The following is a 23,092-nucleotide window of genomic DNA, read 5'->3' as shown; positions in this document are numbered from 1 at the left end:
CTTATTCCTGCTGAATTTTAAGACTTATAGCAAAGCCACAGTAATCAAAGTCTTCGGCATAAAGATAGATCAATGAACAGAATAGAGAGTCCAAAAATAGACCAAACACAAGTACTGTCGATTGATTTTTGCCCATAGTGTTAAGTCAGTTCAGTGGGAGAAAGGGAAGTCTTTTTAAAGAATAATTCTGTGTGAACTGGATATTCAAGTGGAAACAGAACAGACCTTGACCCCTACCTGATTCTGTATACACACATTAACTTGGGGTGGATCATAAACGTAAATATAAAAGCTAGAACCAGGGGCGCCTGGTGATTCACTCTCTTCAAGAGTCCGACTCTTGATTTTGGCTCAGGTCCTGATCTCAGGGTCATGAGATCAAGCCCCGTGTCATGCCCTGTGTTGGGCTCCATGTTCAGCGGGGTGTCTGCTTGAGATTCTTTCCCTCTACCCCTCCCCCTGTGTGCTCCCTCTCCTCCTATCAAATAAATAAATATTAAAAAAGAAAAAATCTAGAACTATAAAGCTTTTGTATGAAAACATGGGAGAATATCTTGACGACCTTCGGGTAGGCAAATGTTTTTTATACAGAACATAAAAAGCACTAATTACAATGGGAAAATAGATACAGTAAGAAAATGAACAGACAAGAGAGACTGGGAGAAAATATTCAGAATACATGTTCCTAAATGTTTTACTTTTTCCAGAAGTACATTAGCATTTTTCATATCCATGGCATCCTATTATTCTATTCTATATTAACTTTTTTATTGTTTGTTCAAGTCACATGTGCTACATTGTACCACGGGAAGTTTCTGATTGTCATCTTCCTCCGTATTCACCCTCTTGTGAATATTGGTTCCTTTTCCATTAATGTCTTACCCACTATTCAGGGACTCCTTATAACAGAGACAGATTTTATATCCTGTTAATCCTTGTGAAGTAATTGGCTGTTAGATGAAGTCAGAAGGCCATCCCAGTAGCTTCCTTTGGAAGGAAATGATAGCCTATGGGTCTTAGTTAATTGAGGCCCAGTGTTGTTCTTTGTTTTTTATTCAAATATTTATTTATTTATTTATTTATTTATTTATTTATTTATTTATGAGAGTGGTGGGAGCGGGGTGGGGGAGGGCAGAGGGAGAGGGAGAAACAGACTCCTTGCTGAGCATGGAGCCTGAACGCGGGGCTCTGTCTCACGACCCTGAGATCATAACCTGAGTCAATCAAGAGTCGGACATTTAAATGCCTGACCCACCCAGGCGCCCCCGTTTTTCGTGCGGTTTATTTTGTTTTGTTTTCCTTAGGTGATTAAACACTTAAGGCCTTGCGGATCTGCTGAGGAAAGCAACAGTGCCCACGAGAAGGGAAACAGACTCAAAGTCTGTGTAGGTACAAAGTCTACTGCCCTTAAGACTTTGATTCCTACCTTCCATTTATAACCAAGAATAAAACCAAGAGGAAATAGAACCCCAAAATTGAGACTAAGCGATGCAAAAGAACAACGATAAAATTACAAATGAGAGGTAGAGCAATATCTTCAAGGCCAGTATGCAGCCTGCACTTAACATTCCAAACTTGAAAACCGATGCTAAGAGTATCGGATTGATTTTTGCAATTGCATAAATATACATTGTAGGTACGTATATATGTACGTACCCTGCATATAAATACACACACACATCCACACAGACACCGTTTGCGCAACTGAAGTGTTGGGGGAGGGATGGAAGTCCAAGTGGGTAAGTAGGTTTGAAAAGCAATAGAATGAAGTTTCCTGCAAGGTTGCACAGCTTGAGGAAACAGCCTTGACCTCTGTCTGTAAAGTGGTGCCTTCCACATAGGCTGCTTCCGAGGGTTGTACGTGTTCCTGTTTGTCCAGCATGCGGAGTAATGCCTGGCACTGGAGTCAGCACTCAGCGGTGTTGATTAGAAGTGAAATGAAGCAGCCCCAGCCTCGACCCTCACTGGCTGGGAGAGCGGGGAGGGTGCCTTCCCATTCCCTCAGACGAAGAACTGCCCGCTGGAGGGCATGTCACACCTCTCCTGGCAAGTTCCCAGTGTTGCAGGTGACACTCCTGCCGATAGGGCAAAGTCAGTCAGTGCTTCTTGAATGAACAGGTGGCTGGACCAGATCCGCGTTTCCCACGGGAGGAATGTGAGGTGACTTTAGGTGGCACCCCGGTAGATGTGTTACATTTTCAAAGGTATTGATTACAGGGTGTGTTAGAAGAAAATATTAGGTAGCACGTCACACCTGGGTGCTAAAAGAAGTGAGTTGATCTAAAGGACTATTAAATGCAGCAGGTGGTATGTGAATGTCATGAACATTTCAGGGCAATAGTGGATTGAATGAACACTGTTAGGTCTTTCTAAATCTGAAATCTTTCATTCTTTGCACTTTATTTCAATATATATTTATTTAACTTTCTGAGAGAGAGAGAGAGAACACGTGTGAGCAGTGGTGGGGAGGGGAGGGGAGAGAGAAAGACCCCAATCAGGCTCCACGTCCATTGCAGAGCCAGACATGGGCCTCAGTTTCAAGACTCTGAGATCACAATCTGAGCCACAACCAGGGGTCGGCTGCCCAACAGACTGTGCCACCCAGGCACCCCTGATTTCTTCCTGGTGTGTCCTGCAGTCACTGGAGCATCGTGTTAGAGTTGTCATTACGTGTGCACATGGACGTGCTCAGTCTTCCTCGTGGAGTGGTTGGACCGCTGCACTCACAGCCCCTGGCTGCTTCAGTCCACGTACCATCTAGGGGCCATTTGAAGAAGGGGCACAAATTCTAATTGCTGTTCGAGAACCATCCATCGATACCTTCTGATCAGACCAAGAAAGACTCAGTAACACAGCCTACACCTGGAGGGTCAGGAGCTTGGAAAGAAATCTCAGAGCCGATGATGGCGATCTCTTCAGAAGCGCAGCCTCGCCAGTGTGCTTGGCTGCACGAAGGTCAATGCTGTGTGGAAACTCCCAGATATCCTGAAAGGGAAGACCTAACCAACCCATGTCACTCATCTTTTTCCTTTCATTCTGTTCAAATAAGTCTAAAAGGGCTTTTTCATAAACACAAAATTAGAATTCTAAGCAATAAGAAAAACACTGACTAACTGGCAGTGTTTCTTCTTTTTTCTGTCTTACAATTGATGGTGTCTTAGAATGAAATACGGCATATGGTTAGTGTAGAAACATTCTAAAACAAAGAGAAGTTAAAACACACACATACACATACACACCCATGCACCCCAGAAATCTCTGATGTTTCTCCTGTTTCTCTGCTGTTCTTCAGCCTCCCTGCCTGCCTTCTGCTACTGGAACATTCCAAGGCGCTTCCTGCCCCAGAGCATTTCTATCTGTTGTGTGTCCTGTCTGGAATGCCTTTTGCACAGCTCTCTCCGATTCTGTGGGGCTCCACGTGGCCTTCCCTTTTCAGGGAGGCCTCCCTTTTACCTTCTCTAGTGCAGGTCCTTCCATCCCCCATGCTGTTGTCCTTCATCTGGCATAAGCTCTTATGTCTCTTTGTGTCTGCTCTTCCCGGGCTCCCCACGGTATCCCCAATGCCTGGCACTTAGCAGACACTGGACAGGTATTGCTTGAACTGGATCCATAGTGTTAAACTGAGGGCGAATGCAGCAGCTGCTCCTTGTCATCCAGGAGAGGGCAGTAGGAAGTACAGGGAGGAGCTCCTAGAGGAAGGCAGCTTGGTCAGCTTTTCAGCAGGTAGAGCCGCTGAGTGGTGGAGCGAGTGCCTTCTTTGTGGGGCGTGCTCAGGCAGTGGCTTGGTGTTGTTGAAAGGTTCTTGCACCGGATGTCAGGGTTAGCCGGTCATTTGGAATGTTCCTTCCAACCAGACATCCATGTTTGAGGACTGTTCTCATCACTGGTCTGTGGTTTTTGTTTCAACTGCAGATGTGGCTTTTACCACTAGATGGCACTAGATGATGCCTTTGAGGACAGTGCTCATCAGACCACCAATAGTGAGAACACAATTTTCTCTCTTTTAATTATTGAAATATAGTTTGGTCTATACAATGTTATGTCAGTTTCAGCAACATAGTAATTCGACAAGTCTATACATTACTCAGCCCTCACCAGGATTAAGTGTAATCATGATCTGTCACAGTAGAGTGTTATTACAGTATTATTGACAATATTCCTGATGTACTTTTTGTCTTTCTGAGTTACTTATATAAGTGGAAGTATGTGCCTCTTAATACCCACCACCAATTTTGCTTACCCCCCCCCCTTCCCTCTGACACTCACCAGTTTGCTTTCTGTGTTGAAGAGTCCATTTTGTTTTCTTTATTTAGGGAAAAGGTTTTTCATGGCGCTTAGACCCCGACCATACACTTCAACAACAGCTTCACAAAACAATCTTTAACTCTTACAGTATGTAATGTATACTCCTATTTTCTAGTTTATTCTAGTTGACTACATTTTCTAAGACAGGATTTGCAGACTATTCCATTGATTTTAAGACATGGATGGGTCACAATTCGTTGTTGGAAAGCACTGTTTCAGACAATGGAGCCTGTTCACCCTTCTAAAACTCTGTGGGTCAGTTTTCCTTGACAATCTGGGCTTGTCGGTAATTGTGTCCCTTACTGATTACTTTGTGTGTTTCTGTGTTGAGTTGCTGCCTTGAGTAGCTGAAGGTATGTGCTTCCTCTGGGTGTCTGTGGATGTGGGGACATGGTTGTCCGTGGGAGACTGGGGAGGACATGACTGTAGAAGATTAGCACCGACTATAGTCAAGGCAGCAGTAAGCCTTGTCAGTGGATATGAAAAGAAGATGTACTATCTATCTGCTTCTGGGAACTCAGAACCCAGCTGGGTGATCTCTCTCTCTCTCTCTCTCTCTCTCTCACACACACACACACACACACACACACACACACCCTACCCCTTTCAGCTTACTCATCCAGCAAATGGAAATGAGGTAATGTGCCCAGGATATCACTTGGGATGTTTCAGTCTGTAAGTAACAAACACCAACTCTATTTGGTTTATTCATTACTTTTTTTGAAGATTTATTTATTTGGGGGGGGAGGGGCAGTGGGAGAGAGAATCCTGAAGAAGATTTCCCATTGAGGATGGAGTCTGTCGCAGGGCTCAATGTCAGGACCCTGGTATCATGACCTGAGCCGAAACCAAGAGCTGGCCGCTCACCCGACTGAGCCACCCAGGCGCCCTTCCGTTTGGTTTAAATGCTAAAGACGTTAATTAATTCACAAGATGTCTGCTGAGGGGCAGAAGCCCACAGTGGCTTCCCATGGCCTTAGGGATCCAGGCTCCTTCTGCTACTTCTCGTTGTCCTAAGGCTGGTTCCACTCATGGTTGCCAGAAGACCTTCAGTGGTAATCTGGGCTTCAGTTCCCTGGCTTAGAACATTAAGACTTTGATTCCTTGTAGTGTAGACCAGGGAGACTTTAGGCTACTCTAGCATTTTGTAGGTTGTAGCAGTTGTGTTTATTTGTTCCTGGTTTTCCCACTATGACCTGCTTAAGGGATGTGGAAGGACTGGTACCTAATACAGAGCCGGGGGAAATACTTAGGTAGTCATTCGTGAGTTTCACAAAACAATCCTGGATCTCCTTTCCTATGGACACAGAACTTCTGGTTGAGCAGAGTTGTCTGATTGGCTCTGGCCAGTGAGTTTGCTGAGGGAATAGGTGGTGGCAGGTCTTCTAGGTGAGGTATGAGGTGAGGTTATGTGCTTTCTAGGGTCCTGGAAAAAGAGTTAGCCGCATGAGTAAAGAGAGGAAAGAAATGGCCACTGTGCGGAGGTTGAGGGGCCGTGTATGTGAGCACCAAGAGGGATGGCCGAGTCTGTTGACATTGGTAAGGGAGCACCAAACGTGCCTCTGTTGGCCTTTTGAGGTAGATGATTTTCCTCCTCGACCTGGGTCCTGACAACTGGGCCAGAACCTACTGACCTCTACTCGCCTGCTTCCTTTCTTCCCTTTCCAGGTTTGCAGTAAGCCTTGGCTACTGGCATGACCCTTACATCCAGCATTTTGTGAGACTGTCTAAGGAGAGGAGGTCCTCCGAAATTAACAGAGGCAAGTGACCCCCTCCCTCCCAACGTCCCCTCATCAGCCCAGAGGCCTGACGTTTTAGGAATTCATGCTTAAAAAGAGAGAGTTCCAGTGTTCACTCTCTCCAGTCATACAAAAGTGCTCATTTCCCAACATCCTCACCAACACAGTGTACTATGAACCTTTTCATTGTTAATCCTATACGTGAAAAATGGTATCTTACAGATCATTTTTATCTGTTTAAGAGCCACTTATATGATCTTTTACTGTGTCCTGTGCAAGGAAGGAATTACTTTTTGGCCTTATTAAAGTGATAGTAACACTGTTAGGCTCTGCAAGTCCTCTCTATCAAGGCAGTGAAAGGATTTCATGTGGGAGGGTGACTCATTCTCTGCCAGGTTGAGAAATTAACCAAATGACCACAGTCCTTGTGTGTGCCAGGAATCCTGGTCCTAAAGATGGAGCCCATGGGCAGATTCTATAAGAAATGCAAAGAACGTTTAACGTGGTGGTCCCTGAGAATAAAGACGTGGACCTTACTTTGAGTTCAGGGTGAACCTAGGCATCAGGAAGATGGGGCCAGGCCTGGCTCAGAGGCCTGAAGCCTCCCTCCTGGGCTCCTGAGGAAGCTTTCTATACCACTGCTGCAGAGGCAGGGACCCACCTCGGGGCCTTGGGAGCTGGGTGCCCGAGGCAGCATGTCAGCCAGCCTGCCTCTTCCTCTGCCTGGGCTGGCATCTCCAGACTGGGGCCCACTAGGAGAGTGCTTCCCAAACAGCGTGTGGTGAGCATTTTTAAAGTTTCTTCCCAATAATCAGTCTGCTGCAGATGATACTCTGTAACATACAATAAAAATGATTTCCTAGAAGAATAAAATGCAAGATAGTACATAAAATATGAGCTTATATTGCATATTAGGAGAATCAATAGACATAGAATTCCTATGTCACACTGCAGTAAGTTTCTAAATGCTACTCAAATTTTGTTCCTAAAATAGTTATACTTAAGCACAAGGCTTTAGAACACGGATTTTATCTTCCTTCCCCTCTCTCTTATTTCCCATCCCCTTTGCTCCAGCTCCCCACTCCGGAGCTAAACAAGTCCATTTATTCTACAAAGTTTGCTCCTGCTTTCCCCTCCCGCAGATGGTCTGTGAGGCCATTTTATTTATTTTTATTATTATTTTTAAGATTATATTTATTTGAGAGAGAAAGAGCACAGAGCAGGGGGATCGGCAGGCAGAGGGAGAAGCAGACTTCCCGCTGAGCAGGGAGCCTGAGGTGGGGCTCCATCCCAGGACCCTGGCATCATGACCTGAGCTGAAGGCAGACACTTAACTGACTGAGCCACCCAGGTGCCCTTGTGAGGCCATTTTATAAACAGAGGCTCTTAACCTTACAGGATGGAGATGAGGGGAACATGGTAAGAAATATGGCTTTTTTTTTTTTTTTTTTGGTCTGACATTTATCTGTCCCATTTCCTGACCCCAAAATGTTATTTTCATTATGATCCTGCAATTTTGACTTTTTGCAGAGTCCTGAGTAGCTTTCACCTAGCCACGAAAAAGCACATTTCTAGGACGAATATTTAGATCTGATGTTTTGATGTAAAACACTTGCCTTCCATAAGTAAATTTACAGGACATTTTATTTTTAAGATAGTTAATTCCACCATTACATAGATTGTACTGACTTTGGTTCAAACAGCTTTGAATAAAAAAAAAAGGAAGAGAATTTGAAAGTTACTCTTTCTTCCTTGATGTCCACAGATAAATCCCTGACCCCGAAGAAGATCAGAAGAGTCCTGATTTGCTCTTGTCCTGGGGTGGGCTCTGCAGGGATGATATCCCACCTCACTGAGCAATAGCTTGTCTCTGTCTCTCTCTCAGGATATTTCGCTCGAGTCCATGGCGTCAGTCAGCTTATAAAGGCATTTCTACGGAAGACAGAATGTCATTGTCAAATTCTAAATCTTGGGGCTGGGATGGATACCACCTTCTGGAGATTAAAGGTAAATGAAAATTCCCCCTCTTCTTTCCCAAATTGTTTCACCTGTGAAGGTGCCCGCCTGGTTCAGAAATGTTAAAATATATTCAGAGGCAATGCAGTGACTGTCTGTCTCGCGCCCCCGTCCCCAGCTGCTTGCGCCTGCTGCCCCCGTCAGCCACATACTTAGTGTCCCCAGGGCCCTGGGGAAGGATGGGTGCCTTGCTTCTCATCCTTTGCTGTTACAAACAGGGCTTAAGATAAAAATCCTAGTAGACATTTCCTCTGTACGTGTGGAAGAACCCTGCCCGTAGAATTGTGAGACCCAGAACCCCTCCATGTTCCATATTGGCGATAATGAAGATTTTCCTGTCATCCTGCTAGTGTCTTCGGTACAGGCTGGAGATGCGCATGGCTGGGTGATTGTGCGATGACATAAAGGCCTTTTGCAGCTATTCTCTGATTTGATCCCTCACCTGCTCTGTTAGGGAGCAAGAACAGGTGTAACTACGCAGGAAAGGAGACGGGTCTGGTTAGTGGTAGAACCGGGACCAAAAGCCGGTCTTGGATTCTGGGTGGAATTGTAGTGCCCAACCTTTTCCCTAGGAAGCCCTCAGCAATTGTATTTTCTTTTTTGTAGGTTTGTATGGATTTTTCTTGTTTTTTCTATCAGGTCGGTCATGTGGCAGTGATGGGTACAGGCGTTTCCCCAGATTTCTGGCAGACGTACACCAAGATAAATTAGAGTGTGTGGGCCTAACGCCACCTACATATGTGTTCTGTCCCTCACGAGCTCGCCTGATATGAAGGTCTTTGGTCATCAGTGTTCCTGACCTTTCTGTTAGGTGAAAACTCGGCGGCTTCAGCCTGGCCCGAGTATCAATCATTAGCCTCTGCCTTCTTCATCAGGATAAGACAGCTCACGCTTATGAGCTGCTTGCACATACGTGACCTTGTGAATTAACATGGTAGCTCTGAGGTGGGGGGTTACACTGATAGGGAAAGCGGGGGCCGCGAGAGCCTGTGTTTCCCCCGAATTGGACAACCAGTGGCGCTGGAGCATGGAACAAACAATGGGCTGCAGCTCCTCCAAATCCAGGTTCCTTCCCTGTTCTCTACACAGAGCCTCGTGCTTGTTCAGGGGGGTCTCTGCGGTCTGTCGGGCCGTGGTGTGTCTGTACCTCAGTGACCATGGTGTGGTGGAAGGAACGGGAGCAGAAGGCAGTGGCAGAACGTGTGCAGTGTGAGCAGAAGCCACTGGAGAAATGCCTCATCTCGGCCCAACACCCTTTCAACTTGGTCCCAAGGTTTGGTTTTTCCCCAGTGTCATGTAGGTGGGTTAATAATTAATAAATCTGCCATTTTTATTTCTGGTCAGGGTACACCGAGACTTAGGTACCCCTTCCAAGAAAAAGGTTCTCTGTCAGGAGTGAGGAAAGTGAATAGCACAGGGTCTGAAAGATTTTGTTGAAGTGTTTTGTTTTGTTCGATAATTATATTGGTCCAAAGGGCTTTTTAAAAATCTGTTTTGAAAAAAAAAAATGCTTGTTTGCTCTTTGGAGCCTCAGCAGAATGAATGAAACTCGCCCGCCCTCATTGTGGGGGATGCTTCCTGATATTTGCTGTTTTGTCCTATTTGATCCCCTACATACTGACCCAACCCCCCTCCCCCACATCAGTTTCCTGACCCTCTCTAATCTGTCTCAGTCTGCCTTTTGGAAAATCTGTTAGCTCCTTCTTCCCCAGCGCCTCTCAGTGCCTCCCCACCTCCATCCCAGTGGCTGCTCCCGCAGTTCCGGCTCCCTGTGACTTCTTTCCTGGACCTTCTTCCTGGACGGCTCTGAGAATCTCCTAACATTTGTCCTCTATCCATTCTCCACACAGAGACCAAAGTCACCTGAAAAGTACCTTTCTGACCATATTGTTCCTGATTTAAATCCCTGAAATAGCCCATTGCTGTTTGGGGCTTAGTACTCGGTACATGAAGATGGTCAGTAAATGTATGCGGGAATACAGAATTAGCAAACTTGCTGTGTATTTTTCCTCAGGATGAAGATCTCCCATGAAAATATTTTTGAGGTCGACTTTGCAGTGATTGTCACGAGAAAGCTGCCCAGCATCCAGTAAGTGTGGCTTGGACCAGAGGACAGAGCCGGGCAGAGTCAGAGGCAGCGGTCGGGAGGGGGCCGGATGCATGCTGGAGACCTCATTTTAGGGGGCCCTCCCCTTGGACCCCCTCCCCGCTTTCTTGCTGGCCCCGGGACCTCATTCCAACCTGTCGAGCAGTCTTCCACATGCAATACACTCTCCCTTGTGACTGTTCTGTCCATGAACGTCATTTCTCTGAACCTTGAAATGACCTACACTAGTTTCATGATCTGAATTGTTCTGTGTATTTTGTCTACTTCGTTATCTCCAGGGCATAGAGAGGTGCCCAGCCCAGAGCAGATGCGTCGTCAATATTGTTTGAGCGAATGAATGGGAGGCTGAACTTAGTCATTTACAGTCTGTGAGATATTCCGGGGGCCACGCTGACCAGGTTTTAAGGAGTTTGCAGAGTTGTAGAGGGCGAGTTTGTGAATCCTGCTGGGAGCTTTTGTAGCACCGTGTGCAATGCTTCCCATGCATCATCTCACTCAGTGCTCAGAGCAGCCTCGTGAATTCTGGTGGGGAAACCGAGGCACAAAGCAGTGAAGCGAATTTCCATCTCGGCACCTGTGAAGGAAGGGGCGGAGCTGAGATTTAAGCCCTGGCCTCAAGCCCGAGGGTTTGGAAGGGAACTCCCTTCCTTCTTTTTAAATGAGTGATTTCAATAAAATGCCAAGAATTGCCTTTAAAAAAAATTTTGGTGAGCATAAAAGTTTCAGCTTGTCCTTCAAGGATGTCTAATTCTCATCATCTGGAAATAGTTTTCAAGTATGAGGTTGATCTAGTTTACCCTATGAAAACAAGGTTTTCACCCTTTCCAAATACAGGATTCCGTTACAGAAAATATGCTGATCGGTTGCCGTCTGGCATCTGAGGCTGTGCCTCTGCAGACGACGTCCTAGCCTGTTGGGACCCCGAGTGAACTAAGAGGAAGCGGGCTCTCACTCAAGCCCAGAGGTGCTTCTGGGCTGAAAAACGCATTGGCCTTTGTGTATGGTTGTTGTGATGGAGGATTTGGCTCTCGGAGGTCTGATTTTTTGCATATCGTGGAGGAGGGAGTCATCCCATCAACGTTACTGACTTCAAGTCTGAATAGGAGTCCTTTTTTCAGTGAACTGTGAGCAATGAGCACTGTGTTAAAGATTTTGTTTGAGAAGAGGCAGGAAACTGGAGACGACTTGGAAAACCTGGAATATCGGGAAAATCCTTGCTGACCTATCCTGAGCGATTTCTGAGTGTTCAGTATTCCATGATGAGATTGTGAGTGGGCATCCGATTTGGAGTGTCCTGCTTAGTGACGTCGCCGGAGCCCCGATCCACTGAAGTGTGAGTGCGTGTGCCGAGGGCCAGACGTCAGGAAGCAGAAGGCCCTGTGGAGTGAGTGGCCCTTGCTTTGAACAGGAGCAGGATGTATTTGCCGTTCCTGGAGTGGGTGTTTGCGGTTCTGCTGAAACTGAGCTCCTTGACTCATTTCTCTCTTTCCCATCTTCCCACAGAGTCAAGCCTTTCTTATCACAACCCATTACAGAATTACATTCGGGGGACCCACTTCAAATCGGCAAGTACCCTTAACCTACGTGATACGATGTGCACTACAGAACGCTCTTTGCTTTTTTCCCCTTTTCCTTTTAAAAGGGGTGTGTGTTTGTGTCTGTGTGTGTCTGTCTGTCTGCACCTGCGGGTGAGCACTTGCGATGTCACGCAGAGTGTACTTCTGCTGATACGTTTACACTGCATCGCATTTACCGTGAAGGAATTTAAAACAGATGTCCATAGGTCCCCGTTCTTCAATCTTTACAAAATGGGTTTCAGTGATTTACAACCAGTGCAAAATAGATTTTTTCCTGAAAATCTCTGTTTCCAGCTTTCCTTGGGAACATCCAATCTGGCAGCATCAGACCCTAAGTCCTAGGTGGCTGCTTCATGGAGGGGGGCTGTCATCCTCCAGTCCCCCCCCCACTGCTCCCCGCTGTCTTGTACCTGACCTGCTCCACCTGTTATATCACCTCCTCGGCCCCTGTGCTCCGGGTTTCCCCTCACGTTTTAAGTATGAGTGTTTCCAGCAACTCCCTGCTCACCTCTAAGCCTTTCAGTCCAAGGTAAACCTCTTCCAGAATGTTCCATCGTTTTCAGTCTGTGTCTGGCAGAGTATTCAGGGGGCTTACTAATAATTCAGGTCAGAAGTTATGCCCAGAGAGGATGGCCTTCTGGGATGGTGGACACAGATAACACAGGAAACATGAGACAGCGAGACAGGCCTCTGTGCAACCACAGTGCCACAGTCATGCTCCTGGTGAAGAGACTCCCAGAAAGAACATCTCCCCCATCCTTCGTTTCCCTCCTACAGATTATAAGTGGAACCTGTGCAGGCTGTGCCATGTGCTGGCCTGGCTGTTTTCTCCACACTGTCGCTATCATAACTTTCTGTATATTTGGTGAATACTTGTGTCGGAATGATTACCTATAATGAAGGAGCTAACGCTTTGCATTACCTTTGATCCATCGATGCAGAAATGTATGAAGTAGAAAGTAAAGACCGGGCATAATCTCTCCCCCCACCAAGATAACCAGTGTTCAGAGTGTTTTCTCCTATGGATGAACAGTACACCTAGAGACGGATAAATATCACACATGAGAAAACACAGAAATATAATCCAATGCCTGGCACCTAGAAGGGTTGCTAAGTTTTTGTTGAAAGAATGTACATACACATTGAATGAATACATAGGTAGTAGTTCAATATATATTTGTTGAATGAGTGAATCTACATTTCTCAAAATAAATAGATTTATGTATAATTTTAATAAAGTGAATAATTGACACGTCCTGTTTTGTTACTCCTTCTGTGTCCTAGTGACTTGTGACTGTGTTTCTGTCGTCATATATAAGTCTGCCTCATTATTTCTGATGGCTTTCTAGTTCTCCTTGGCATGGAAATTCCATTTTCCTTACTGTTCAGGATGATGGTCCTTTAGATAGCTGCATTTTTTATGGTTTTCTATTAAACAGTGTTGTAGAAAGCACAGGGACACGTGCGTAGCTGCAGGAATTTTGCTGGCTCAGGAATTGTCCCTTAAGAATTCTAGTAGCTACTGCCAAACTGTTCTCCAAGACCCTCTTTACTAATTTGTATTTTCGCGAGAGTAGATGACGGTTCTCTTTTCCGTATACCCTCATTAACACTGGCTGTTACCATTTAATAATTTTTTCTGCTGATCTGTCAAACCTTAATTTAAAAATTTTTAATTACCTTTGTGCTAATGAGATGGAGTATCCTTCCTTCCTTTTATTGGACTGCGGGATTTCTTTGTAAATGTCCATTTTAGTTACTTTGCTCATATTTTTTTTGGTTGCATTGTTTCATTTTCTTTTCAATTGCTAGGAATACTTTAGAATATAAAGATACGTATTGTTCTTTCATAAAAGTCCCTCATCAGCTTTTTTGGGGAAGATTTTTTTTTGTTAGTCTTTCGCTTGCTTCTGAACTCTGTGTTTGTGTCTCATGTAGGCACATTTATGGTTCCGTGCTTTATAGTTTTTGATCTTGCTGTCATACCGAGAAAGGAGAATTCGAATAAAAATAAAGGAAATAAAATGTGAGTGAAGACCTGAGAAAAGTGATAGGTGATCATAAAACTGGCACAAATTTCATTGAAACATTACCCTCCTTCATCAATCCTATGAGACTGTGATTGTAAGATTCACCACTATTCCTTTATCATTACTAAAGACAAAGTGCTAGTAAATTAAACCAGTATGTTCTTGACTATTCGCTGCATCCTGATTTCAGGAATGTTAAAGTAGAATGAAAATATGCATCTTTGAATTGACACCTTTTTTAAGCTGAACTATGCACGGGGTGGAAAATTCAAAGTATATAAATGGGCACACACCTACAAGTAAGTCAGAAGGAGTAAATCAGATTCCTTTACTCCCCTGCTTAAGTCCTCCCACTGGTTGGGATCCACGTGGCTAAGCAGGCCTCTTTCTGTCTCCTGATTTTACTTTTGACCGCAGTAACTATGACCTGCCTACACTGTCCTGCCCTTGTTTGACCGTGCCAGGCTTACTCTCACCTTTGGATTTTCCACTTCTTATACCATGGCCTGGAACTCTTTTCCCCTAATTTTGCTTGCCAGGCTCTTTCTGATCACCTCTGTCTCAGCTTAGCTGCTGCCTCCTCTGAGAAGCCCTCCTTGGCCACCAGGTGAAAGACTGAACCCTGTCCCTCCTACTTTTTTTTTTCCCATCACCTTTTATTTGCTTCATAGCACTTAATACTCTTATATTCTCTTAATTCTTCCTTTGTTTAGTGACCATTGTCTCTCTCCCTCCTCCGGGGGGGTAAGCCTCATGAGAGGCAGTGACCTGTCTCTTGTTCATCGCTGACTCCCCAGCACCTAGAACAGTGCCTGTCATGGAGAGATTGTTGATTGAAGAAATACACACCTGAATGGTCAAATGAATGAATGTGTTGGTGTTTTTGTAGTACATCTCAACTCTTTTTTTTTGGATCAGGGATGGAATAACTTACTCCATGCACACTTTTTAGTAACATGTACATTATTTGCAAGAAGGCGCATGGGTGGTTGGGAATTATTATTTATCTGGTAATAGGGCAGTCAAGTGCCTTCATAGTCTTTATATTCGTTTTCTGACTTAGACATTGTGGTACCTGGGGCTCTGACTTTGGGTTTCCCTGCTTGCCTGATATCTGGTAGGTTCCTAGGAGGTACGTCTTTTAGCTTACAGTGTGTGGCCCAGTGTATCTGAGTCAGCTGAATGGGGTTATCAGCATCATGAGAGTTTTCAGACACACTATGGTTTGGCCTCTTTCCCTTTTTTCTACTGTGACCTCTCAGAGCCGAGAGAACCTGAGCTATTAGCAGTGATATAGGGTGGCTGTTGGATGTTCTAGTTCCTTCCATGGTTTGTACCCTTGAGAAAGCTGAGCAGGCAATGCTTCGGGTAAACACCCAAGCAGTTTTCTTCTTTTTTAATTACAATCCATTTTTTAAACTTTTAGTTGACAACATTTTTAGGCATACATAAAAATAAATCAGTGAATCTCCATTTACCCAACATCTAACTCTCACTAGGACCAACTTCATCTGTACCAGTGGTTCTAAAAGTGTAGTCCTAAACTAGTGGCATCAACACTGCCTGACCCTTGTTAAAAATACAGGTTTCTAACTTTTGAAAGAATTTGAAAAAATTTCTACTTTTGAAAGATCTACTGAATCAGAAACTTAGGGTATGGAGCCCATCAGTCTGTGTTTTAATAAGCCCTCCAGGTGATTCTGATGGCTGTCAGAGCTTGAGAACTACTATATAAACCATTCCATCCAATCTTTGTTGGAGTATTTTAAAGCAAATGTTATCATTTTATTTGTAAATACTTTAGTATAGAAACAGTTTTCCTTTAAACACAGTATCTCACAGATTGGCACAACATTTAGAGAGTAGCCGACTAATCGGTACCATTATTTACATAGGCTTATCCTTTGACCTCCTAATTCCACTCATAGAGACCTGCTGGACAAGTGCTTCGTGATGTCTATATAAAGATGTTCATTGCAGTGCCTCAGATGGAGGAAACTTGAAAATACCACATGTCTGATAGTGATAGATTGGTTGAGTAAGTTGTTTTATCCACTCATAGAATGCTAAGAAATCATTACAGAGAATGATGTCATTGATATTACTGTTAACTAGGAAAAACAGTTTCCAAAAGAAGAATTGGCCCTGTTTGCTTTTTTCTGTGTGAGGTGTGTGTGTATGTTTGTGTGAGGATGTGTTTTATGTCGTATATATGAGTTTAAGCACATAGAAAATAGGACTGGGATGTTCTACACTAAAATACTAATAGTTATTTCTGGAAGGTGTGATTTCAGTTCATTTCTACCCTTTTCATTCCTGATTTTTCCCCCCACAATGGAGCATGTGTTTTTATAATGGAGAAAAACAATAAATTTACTTTAATTTTGAAAAAAAAAAATCCATTGAAATTATAATCTCTTGATTAATTTCTGTTGAAATGATAATCTCTTCTTGGACTTCCAGATGGACACCTGTTGGATTCAAAGAGATATGCCATTATTGGAGCAGATCTCCGAGATATACCTGAACTGGAAGAGAAACTAAAGAAATGTAACATGAATCCACAGTGAGATTTTTTTTTAACCTCTTATGCATTTGTGACTTCTTGCTAATATGAGATAAGGCCAGTTAAAATTGCAGCATGATACCTGTGTTCTGTTTTTTATTCTGAAATGTTTATCATTTCATTGCTACTGAGAGTGGTTTTCTGAAATATTTTTAGAAGCAGTTTCTCAAGCCTGTTTTCACATCAGAATCACGTGTATTGCTTTTGTAACATGCTGGTGACTGACATCATAAAGTTTGAGAGACGATAATTAAATGTATAGAAATGTGTAATTGCAATATATAAAGGATTAGTATGCAGAATATATAAAGAAAAGCTACTAAAAAAAAAAAGTAAGTCCCGTGGGAAAACAGACAAAAAATAGATGACAGGGTAGCTCAAAGAAGAAATTGAGTATCGTTTAAAAAAGGTATTGAACCTCGGTAGTGATCCGATGGAATTCTGTTTTACTCCAGCCAAGTCAGCAAAAATGTAAAAGTCTGACATTTTCAAGTGTTGGCAAGGTTATGTGAAAATGAGAATGTTGTGCACCACTGGTGCAAGTGAATTTGGTACGATGATTATGAGGAACAATCTGAAAGTATCTACTAAAATTGTAAGCATGTGTACCATGTGATAGAGTAGTTCATTCCACTTTTGGATATGTGCACCCCGAGAAGGTCTGTGTGTCTGTACAGGAGGATGTTCATTATGGGCACCGTTTTTAGTAGCAGAAAATTGGAAACATTCTAAATGTCCATCAGGAGAAGAATGAGTGAGGAACATGTAAAATGCATGACCTAGATCAGCATGGAGTGAGCTCAAAAATGTTATGTGGTGTAAAAAAAAAATCAGGTTGCAGAATAACATGCACAGTGTGATACCAAATGTGTAAAATCAAACCCTCAAAATACAGTACTTCCATGATTACATCTGGGTATCACAGAAGTATTTTAAAAATGAAAAATGGACTGGAAGGGTTCACACCAAATTCTTGGGAGCAGGTACCTTTCGGGAGCAGTGGAGAGGAGTGAGATGTGTGGTTTTAGCACACGGATGCTGGTCAAAATTAGATTGGAATTTAACAGTAGTGCTGGATAGACATGTCTACACAGCTTACTGTTAGTGAAGATGACACTTTCAGCAGTATTTGAGGTGAGTAACTCAAGAGAGAGGTTTGAGGGGAAGGTAGGGGAAACAGTTACTTTAAGAATAAATTGAAGGCAAAGAATCAGTGGCCAGCGATTAAAGAGAGTAGCTACTAGGGAAATCACTGGTAGAGAAGAGGCCGTAGAGCAGACAGAGGCTAGAAGCCTTGGAGGGAAGGGAAAGCTGTCATTCTTCTGAGAGGAGGAGAAGGAGGGTGAGGACAGGTGCAAATACAGGTGAGCTTTGGGCGATGCAGGGGAGGAAGTGTGGGGAGTTAAAGCTTGACCTTGATATATCTTTCGTTAAAGTGGTGATGGCTGTCACCTCTGCGCTTTGAAGTTCTTGTTTACGTATGCAGCCTAGAATCACAAACCAGGTTGTCATTGTTGGGATTAGTGTATCCGCCTTTGCAGATGTCAGGGGCAGCACTCACTGACCTAGTGCTTCCCGTCTAACTCTTTGTCTCATTGAGTGTTCAGAGAGCAAGGTCAGTGCCCTGTACATTATATGCCTCTTTTTTCCTTTGGGATCTGGTTCCCAGATCGTAGCATGTAGGGTGTTCTTTTAGCAGAAGGGAAGTCTCGACATTCAGGGACACCACTGGTTTTCTTGCGGGCATGTTAGTGAGTGAAGATCAGTAGATTGCTTCAAGCTGACGCTGGTAAACCTGGAGCCCTCTCAGAATGAGGAGAGCCCGAGTGTTGGAATCTTATCCTGCGTTCCAAGTGACCTCTCCTGCTTACAGGTTATTTAATGGGGCAGTTTTTTTCTTTTCTTTTCTTTTTTTTTTTTTAGGATTTTATTTATTTATTTGACAGAAATAGAGACAGCCAGCGAGAGAGGGAACACAAGCAGGGGGAGCGGGAGAGGAAGAAGCAGGCTCATAGCTGAAGAGCCTGATGTGGGGCTCGATCCCAGAACGCCGGGATCACGCCCTGAGCCGAAGGCAGGCGCTTAACCGCTGTGCCACCCAGGCGCCCCGGGGCAGTTTTTTTCTTAAACAAACCAACCCCCACAGAAGCCTCTTTGAGCCCTAATTTCTTCATTTATGAACTGGGGTAAAAACTACTTTACAAGATGGTCCTGAAGATTAAGTTAAGTGCTGTGAAAGCAGTTGAACAGAAATTGGCGCACAGACTACAGTCACCTGTAGATTACTACAGTCACCATGGTAACCAGCGGCCACCTACTGCCACCGTAGTAACCTGCTGTTGGAGTAAATCTGCTCAAAGATCAGGGCAATAATCAGTTATAAATCAGGCTAGCTCTTGAAAGGGAAGTTTGCCTCGCTTTTGGACATCTACAAAATGGATAAAGAGTAGTTGCTGTAACAAGTATTAGAATTACATATATAATTCTACGGGGCTTCATTTGCACTCTGCATTTTCCTTTACGTTTGCATTGCTTTGCTTTGCTTTCACTTATATTTTGAAAAGTATTAATCTGATTTTTAATATTGCCAATGGCTACCTCTTAAACTACACTGAAAAATGTTTAACTTTTCATTTTCAAATAATTCAAATCTCCAAAAAGTTGCAAAAATTGTACAGAAAATTCCCACACAGCCTTCTTCACCTGGCTTCCCCATGTGGTAATGTCTTAAGTCAAATTGGGCACCTTTTGCATTGAAAAGGTTTTGGGAGCTGTAATTCTCTAATTATCAACCTATTAATGGAGATTTTGGAACTTTTTCCCCACTCATTCAGTTTTTCTAATCATTTCTGTTGGTATAATCTGGGGTTTAAAACTTAGGTTATTGCTAATTTTAAAAATTATTTTTAATGTTTTTCTTTCTGATTCTCAACTTTGTTTGCAACTCGGACTTCACTGACTTTCCTCTGAATTTAGTCCCCTCAGTTTCTTTATACCATGATCCAGTTGGGTCCAGAGAGCATTTGGATATATCTTCTTAAATCAGTTGAGTTATATACCATTTCATTGTCAAAAGAAAGAAAGAAAGAAAGAAAGAAAGAAAGAAAGAAAGAAAGAAAGAAAGAGAAAGAAAACGAAATCCAGATGAACTCTAACGGTGGATAGTTGGTGCTATGATCAGGTCAGAGCCGGCACATATTTCTGGGAAGCCTTTCTCTCTAGTGATCGTGAGTTGAGTCCAGGCCCTGAGTCCAGCTGTTCAGTGTTCATTCTGATGGTAACATGTACCATGTTCTTTTCAAATACTTGCCTGGATATTCGAGTTCAGACAATTTGTTTTGAGATCCCCTGCCAATCAAAATGGACAAAAATAACCCACCTGCAGCGCGCCTGGGTGACTCAGTTGGTTGAGCGTCTTTTGATTTCGGCACAGGTCATGATCTCAGGGTCATGGGATCGAGCCCCGCATCAGGCTCTGCGCTCGGTGGGGAGCCTACTTGAGTGCTCTCTTCCCCCTTCTCCCTCTGCCCCTCCCCCATCCCATGTGCGCACGTGCTCTCTCTCTCAAATAAATAAATCTTTTTAAAATATTTTTTGTCAAAGTAATCCACTTGCTTTTGAGAAAAATAGCAACCATACCTGAGGAACAGCAGTATTTAGGGGCAGAGAAGGAAAGAGGATACAGTAAAGGAGTCAGAGAAGGAGCAGTAAAGGAACCAGGAATAAACAAGCGGAGCCCACATAATTTGGGGCTGTCTGTGTTCCCTTAAGAATTAAGGCTTTTAGAGATTTCTCTAGGAATTTACTGCTTTTCTTATTTCATAATTTGTTCATTACTTCAGGTCTGGTGAATCAGAGTGCGTACTAACCAATGTAATTTCCTGAAGGTTGTTCATGTTGTTGATGGTAAAGATTTATATAAGAATTAGATTCAGTTAAATGAGTATCACCATTTCTGCATTGTATCAGTCAGTTTTTGATGTGTAACAAAATCTCTGCAAACTCAGTGGTTTAGAAAACTCACACTTTAGAACAATTCACAATCTAGAGCAATTCACAAGTTGCTCAAGATTCTGTGAGTTGACTGTTTGGGCTGGGCTTGGCTGGTTGCTTCTCCTGGGGCCGGGTATAGCTGATATCCCCTAGGGTTCACTCATATGTGGACAGCAGTAGGTCAGGATGCCTCATTTTATTCCACAGGGCCTCCCCTCTGATTGCAGCTAGCTTGGGCTCATTCACATCATGGTTCAGGTTTCCAGGCAAGAGAGCAAGGGCCAATGTGCAAGTGATTTTCAAGCCACGGCTTGTGTCATGTTTGCTACTTTTCCATTGGCCAAAGCGAGTTCTACAACTAACCCCGATTCCAGGGCAAGGGAGAGTTTCTGCCTCTGGAATGGGAGAGTCTGCAGTGTCACATTGTCACCATGTGCAAGCATGGCAGGAGAGAATTATATTTTTATTTAAATTCCGTTAATTAACATATAATGTATTATTAGTTTCAGAGGTAGAGGTCAGTGATTCATCAGTCTTATATAACACCTAGTGTCTATTACATCTTGTGCCCTCCTTGATATCCATTCTCCAGTTACCCCATTGCCCCACCCATCTCCCCTCTATCAACCCTCAGTTTGTTTCCTAAGATTAAGAGTCTTTTATGGTTTGTTTCCCTCTCTGGTTTTGTCTTATTTTATTTTTTCCTCTCTTCCCCTATGATCCTCTGTTTTGTTTCTCAAATTCCACATATGAGGGAGATCATATGATAATTGTCTTTCTCTGATTGACTTAGTTTGCTTAGCATAATACCCTCTAGTTCCAGGGTACCTGGGTGGCTAAGTTGGTTAAGCATCTGCCTTCAGCTCAGTCATGATCCCAGGGTCCTGGGATGGAGCCCTGCTTTGGGCTTCCTGCTCACTGGAGAGTCTGCTTCTCCCTCTGCCTCTCCCTCCCCCTGCTTCTGCTCTCTCTCTCAAATAAATAAATAAACTCTTTAAAAAAATACCTTCTGGTTCCATCCATGTTGTTGCAAATAGCAAGATTTCATTTTTTGATGGCTGAGTAATATATATATATATATGGATATGGATATGGATATATACACATGTATGTATGTGGGTGGTATATATACCACATCTTCTTTATCCATTCATCTGTCGATGCATATCTGGGCTCTTGCCATAGTTTGGCTGTTGTGGACATTGCTGCTATAAACATTGGGGTGCAGGTACCCCTTTGGATCACTACATTTGTATCTTTGAGGTAAATCCTTAGTAGTACAATAGCTGGATCCTAGGGTAGCTCTACTTTCATCTTTTTGAGGAACCTCCATACTGTTTTCCAGAGTGGCTGCACCAGCTTGCATTTCCACCAACAGTGTAGGAGGGTTCCCGTTTCTCTGCATCCTTGCCAACATCTCTCGTTTCCTCAGTGGTTAATTTTAGCCATTCTGACTGGTGTGAGGTGGTATCTCATTGTGGTTTTGATTTGTATTTCCCTGATGTTGAGTGATGTGGAGCATTTTTTCATGTGTCTCTTGGCTATTTGGATGTCTTCTTTGGAGAGATGTCTGTTCATGTCTTCTGTCCATTTCTTGATTGGATTATTCTTTGGGTGTTGAGTTTGATAAGTTCTTTATAGATTTTGGATGCTAGCCCTTTATCTGATAAGACATTTGCAAATATCTTCTCCCATTCTCTCAGTTGTCTTTTGGTTTTGTTGACTGTTTCCTTTGCTGTGTAAAAGCTTTTTATCTTAACAAAGTCCCAATAGTTCATTTTTGCCTTTATTTCCCTTGGCTTTGGATAGCAAGAAGTTGCTGCAGCCGAGGTCACAGAGCTTGCTGCCTGTGTTCTCCTCTAGTGTTTTGATGGATTCCTGTTTCACATTTAGGTCTTTCATCCATTTGGAGTCTGTTTCTGTGTATGGTGTAAGGAAATGGTCCAGTTTCATTCTTCTGCATGTGGCTGTCCAATTTTCCCAACACCATTTGTTGAAGAGACTGTCTTTTTTCCATTGGATATTCTTTCCTGCTTTGTCAAAGATTAGTTGACCATAGAGGTGAGGGTCCATTTCTGGGGTCTCTATTCTGTTCCATTGATCCATGTGTCTTGTTTTGTGCTAGTACCGTGCTGTCTTAATGACTACAGCTTTGTAATAGAGCTTGAGTTTGGAATTGTGATGCTGCCAGCTTTGATTTTCTTTTTCAACATTCCTTTGGTTATTTGGGGTCTTTTCTGGTTCCATACAAATTTTAGGATTATTTGTTCCAGCTCTGTGAAAAAAGTTGATGACATTTTGATAGGGATTGCATTGAATGTGTAGCATAGACATTTTAACAATGTTTATTCTTCCAATCCATGAGCATGGAACGTTTTTCCATTTCCATTTCTTTGTGTCTTTCTCAATTTCTTTCATAAGTGTTCTGTAGTTCTTGGAGTACAAATCCTTCTTTGGTTAGGTTTATTCCTAAGTATTTTATCGTTTTGGGTGCAATTGTAAATGGGATTGACTCCTTAATTTCTCTTTCTTCTGTCTCATTCTTATCGTATACAAATGCAACTGATTTCTGTGCATTGATTTTATATCCTGCTACTTGCTGAATTCCTGTATGAGTTCTAGCAATTTTGGAGTGGAGTCTTTGGGTTTTCCACATAGAGTATCATGTCATCCGCAAAGAGTGAGAGTTTGACTTCTTCTTTGATGATTCAGATGCCTTTCCTTCCTTCCTTCCTTCCTTCCTTCCTTCCTTCCTTCCT

At 43.3% G+C, this 23,092-nt stretch overlaps 1 protein-coding gene across 2 annotated transcripts in view; it reads left to right on the top strand.

Annotated features, from left to right (window-relative positions):
- LCMT1 (leucine carboxyl methyltransferase 1) overlaps window positions 1–23,092 on the top strand; it is an 85,352-nt gene that overhangs the window by 46,271 nt on the left and 15,989 nt on the right. For both annotated transcript variants that reach the window (XM_040635197.1, XM_040635196.1), the window contains exons 4-6: window positions 10,075–10,149; window positions 11,671–11,732; window positions 16,238–16,340. In XM_040635197.1, the coding sequence (XP_040491131.1) occupies window positions 10,075–10,149; window positions 11,671–11,732; window positions 16,238–16,340 (240 nt within the window). The remainder of the gene's footprint in view (window positions 1–10,074; window positions 10,150–11,670; window positions 11,733–16,237; window positions 16,341–23,092) is intronic.

Source organism: Ursus maritimus, unplaced genomic scaffold, assembly GCF_017311325.1.
Source record: "Ursus maritimus isolate PB19 unplaced genomic scaffold, ASM1731132v1 scaffold_2, whole genome shotgun sequence".
In the NCBI taxonomy this organism is placed as follows: domain Eukaryota; kingdom Metazoa; phylum Chordata; class Mammalia; order Carnivora; family Ursidae; genus Ursus; species Ursus maritimus.
The sequence above is the reverse complement of the archived record's forward strand: the minus strand, read 5'-3'. Positions and strand labels throughout refer to the sequence as shown.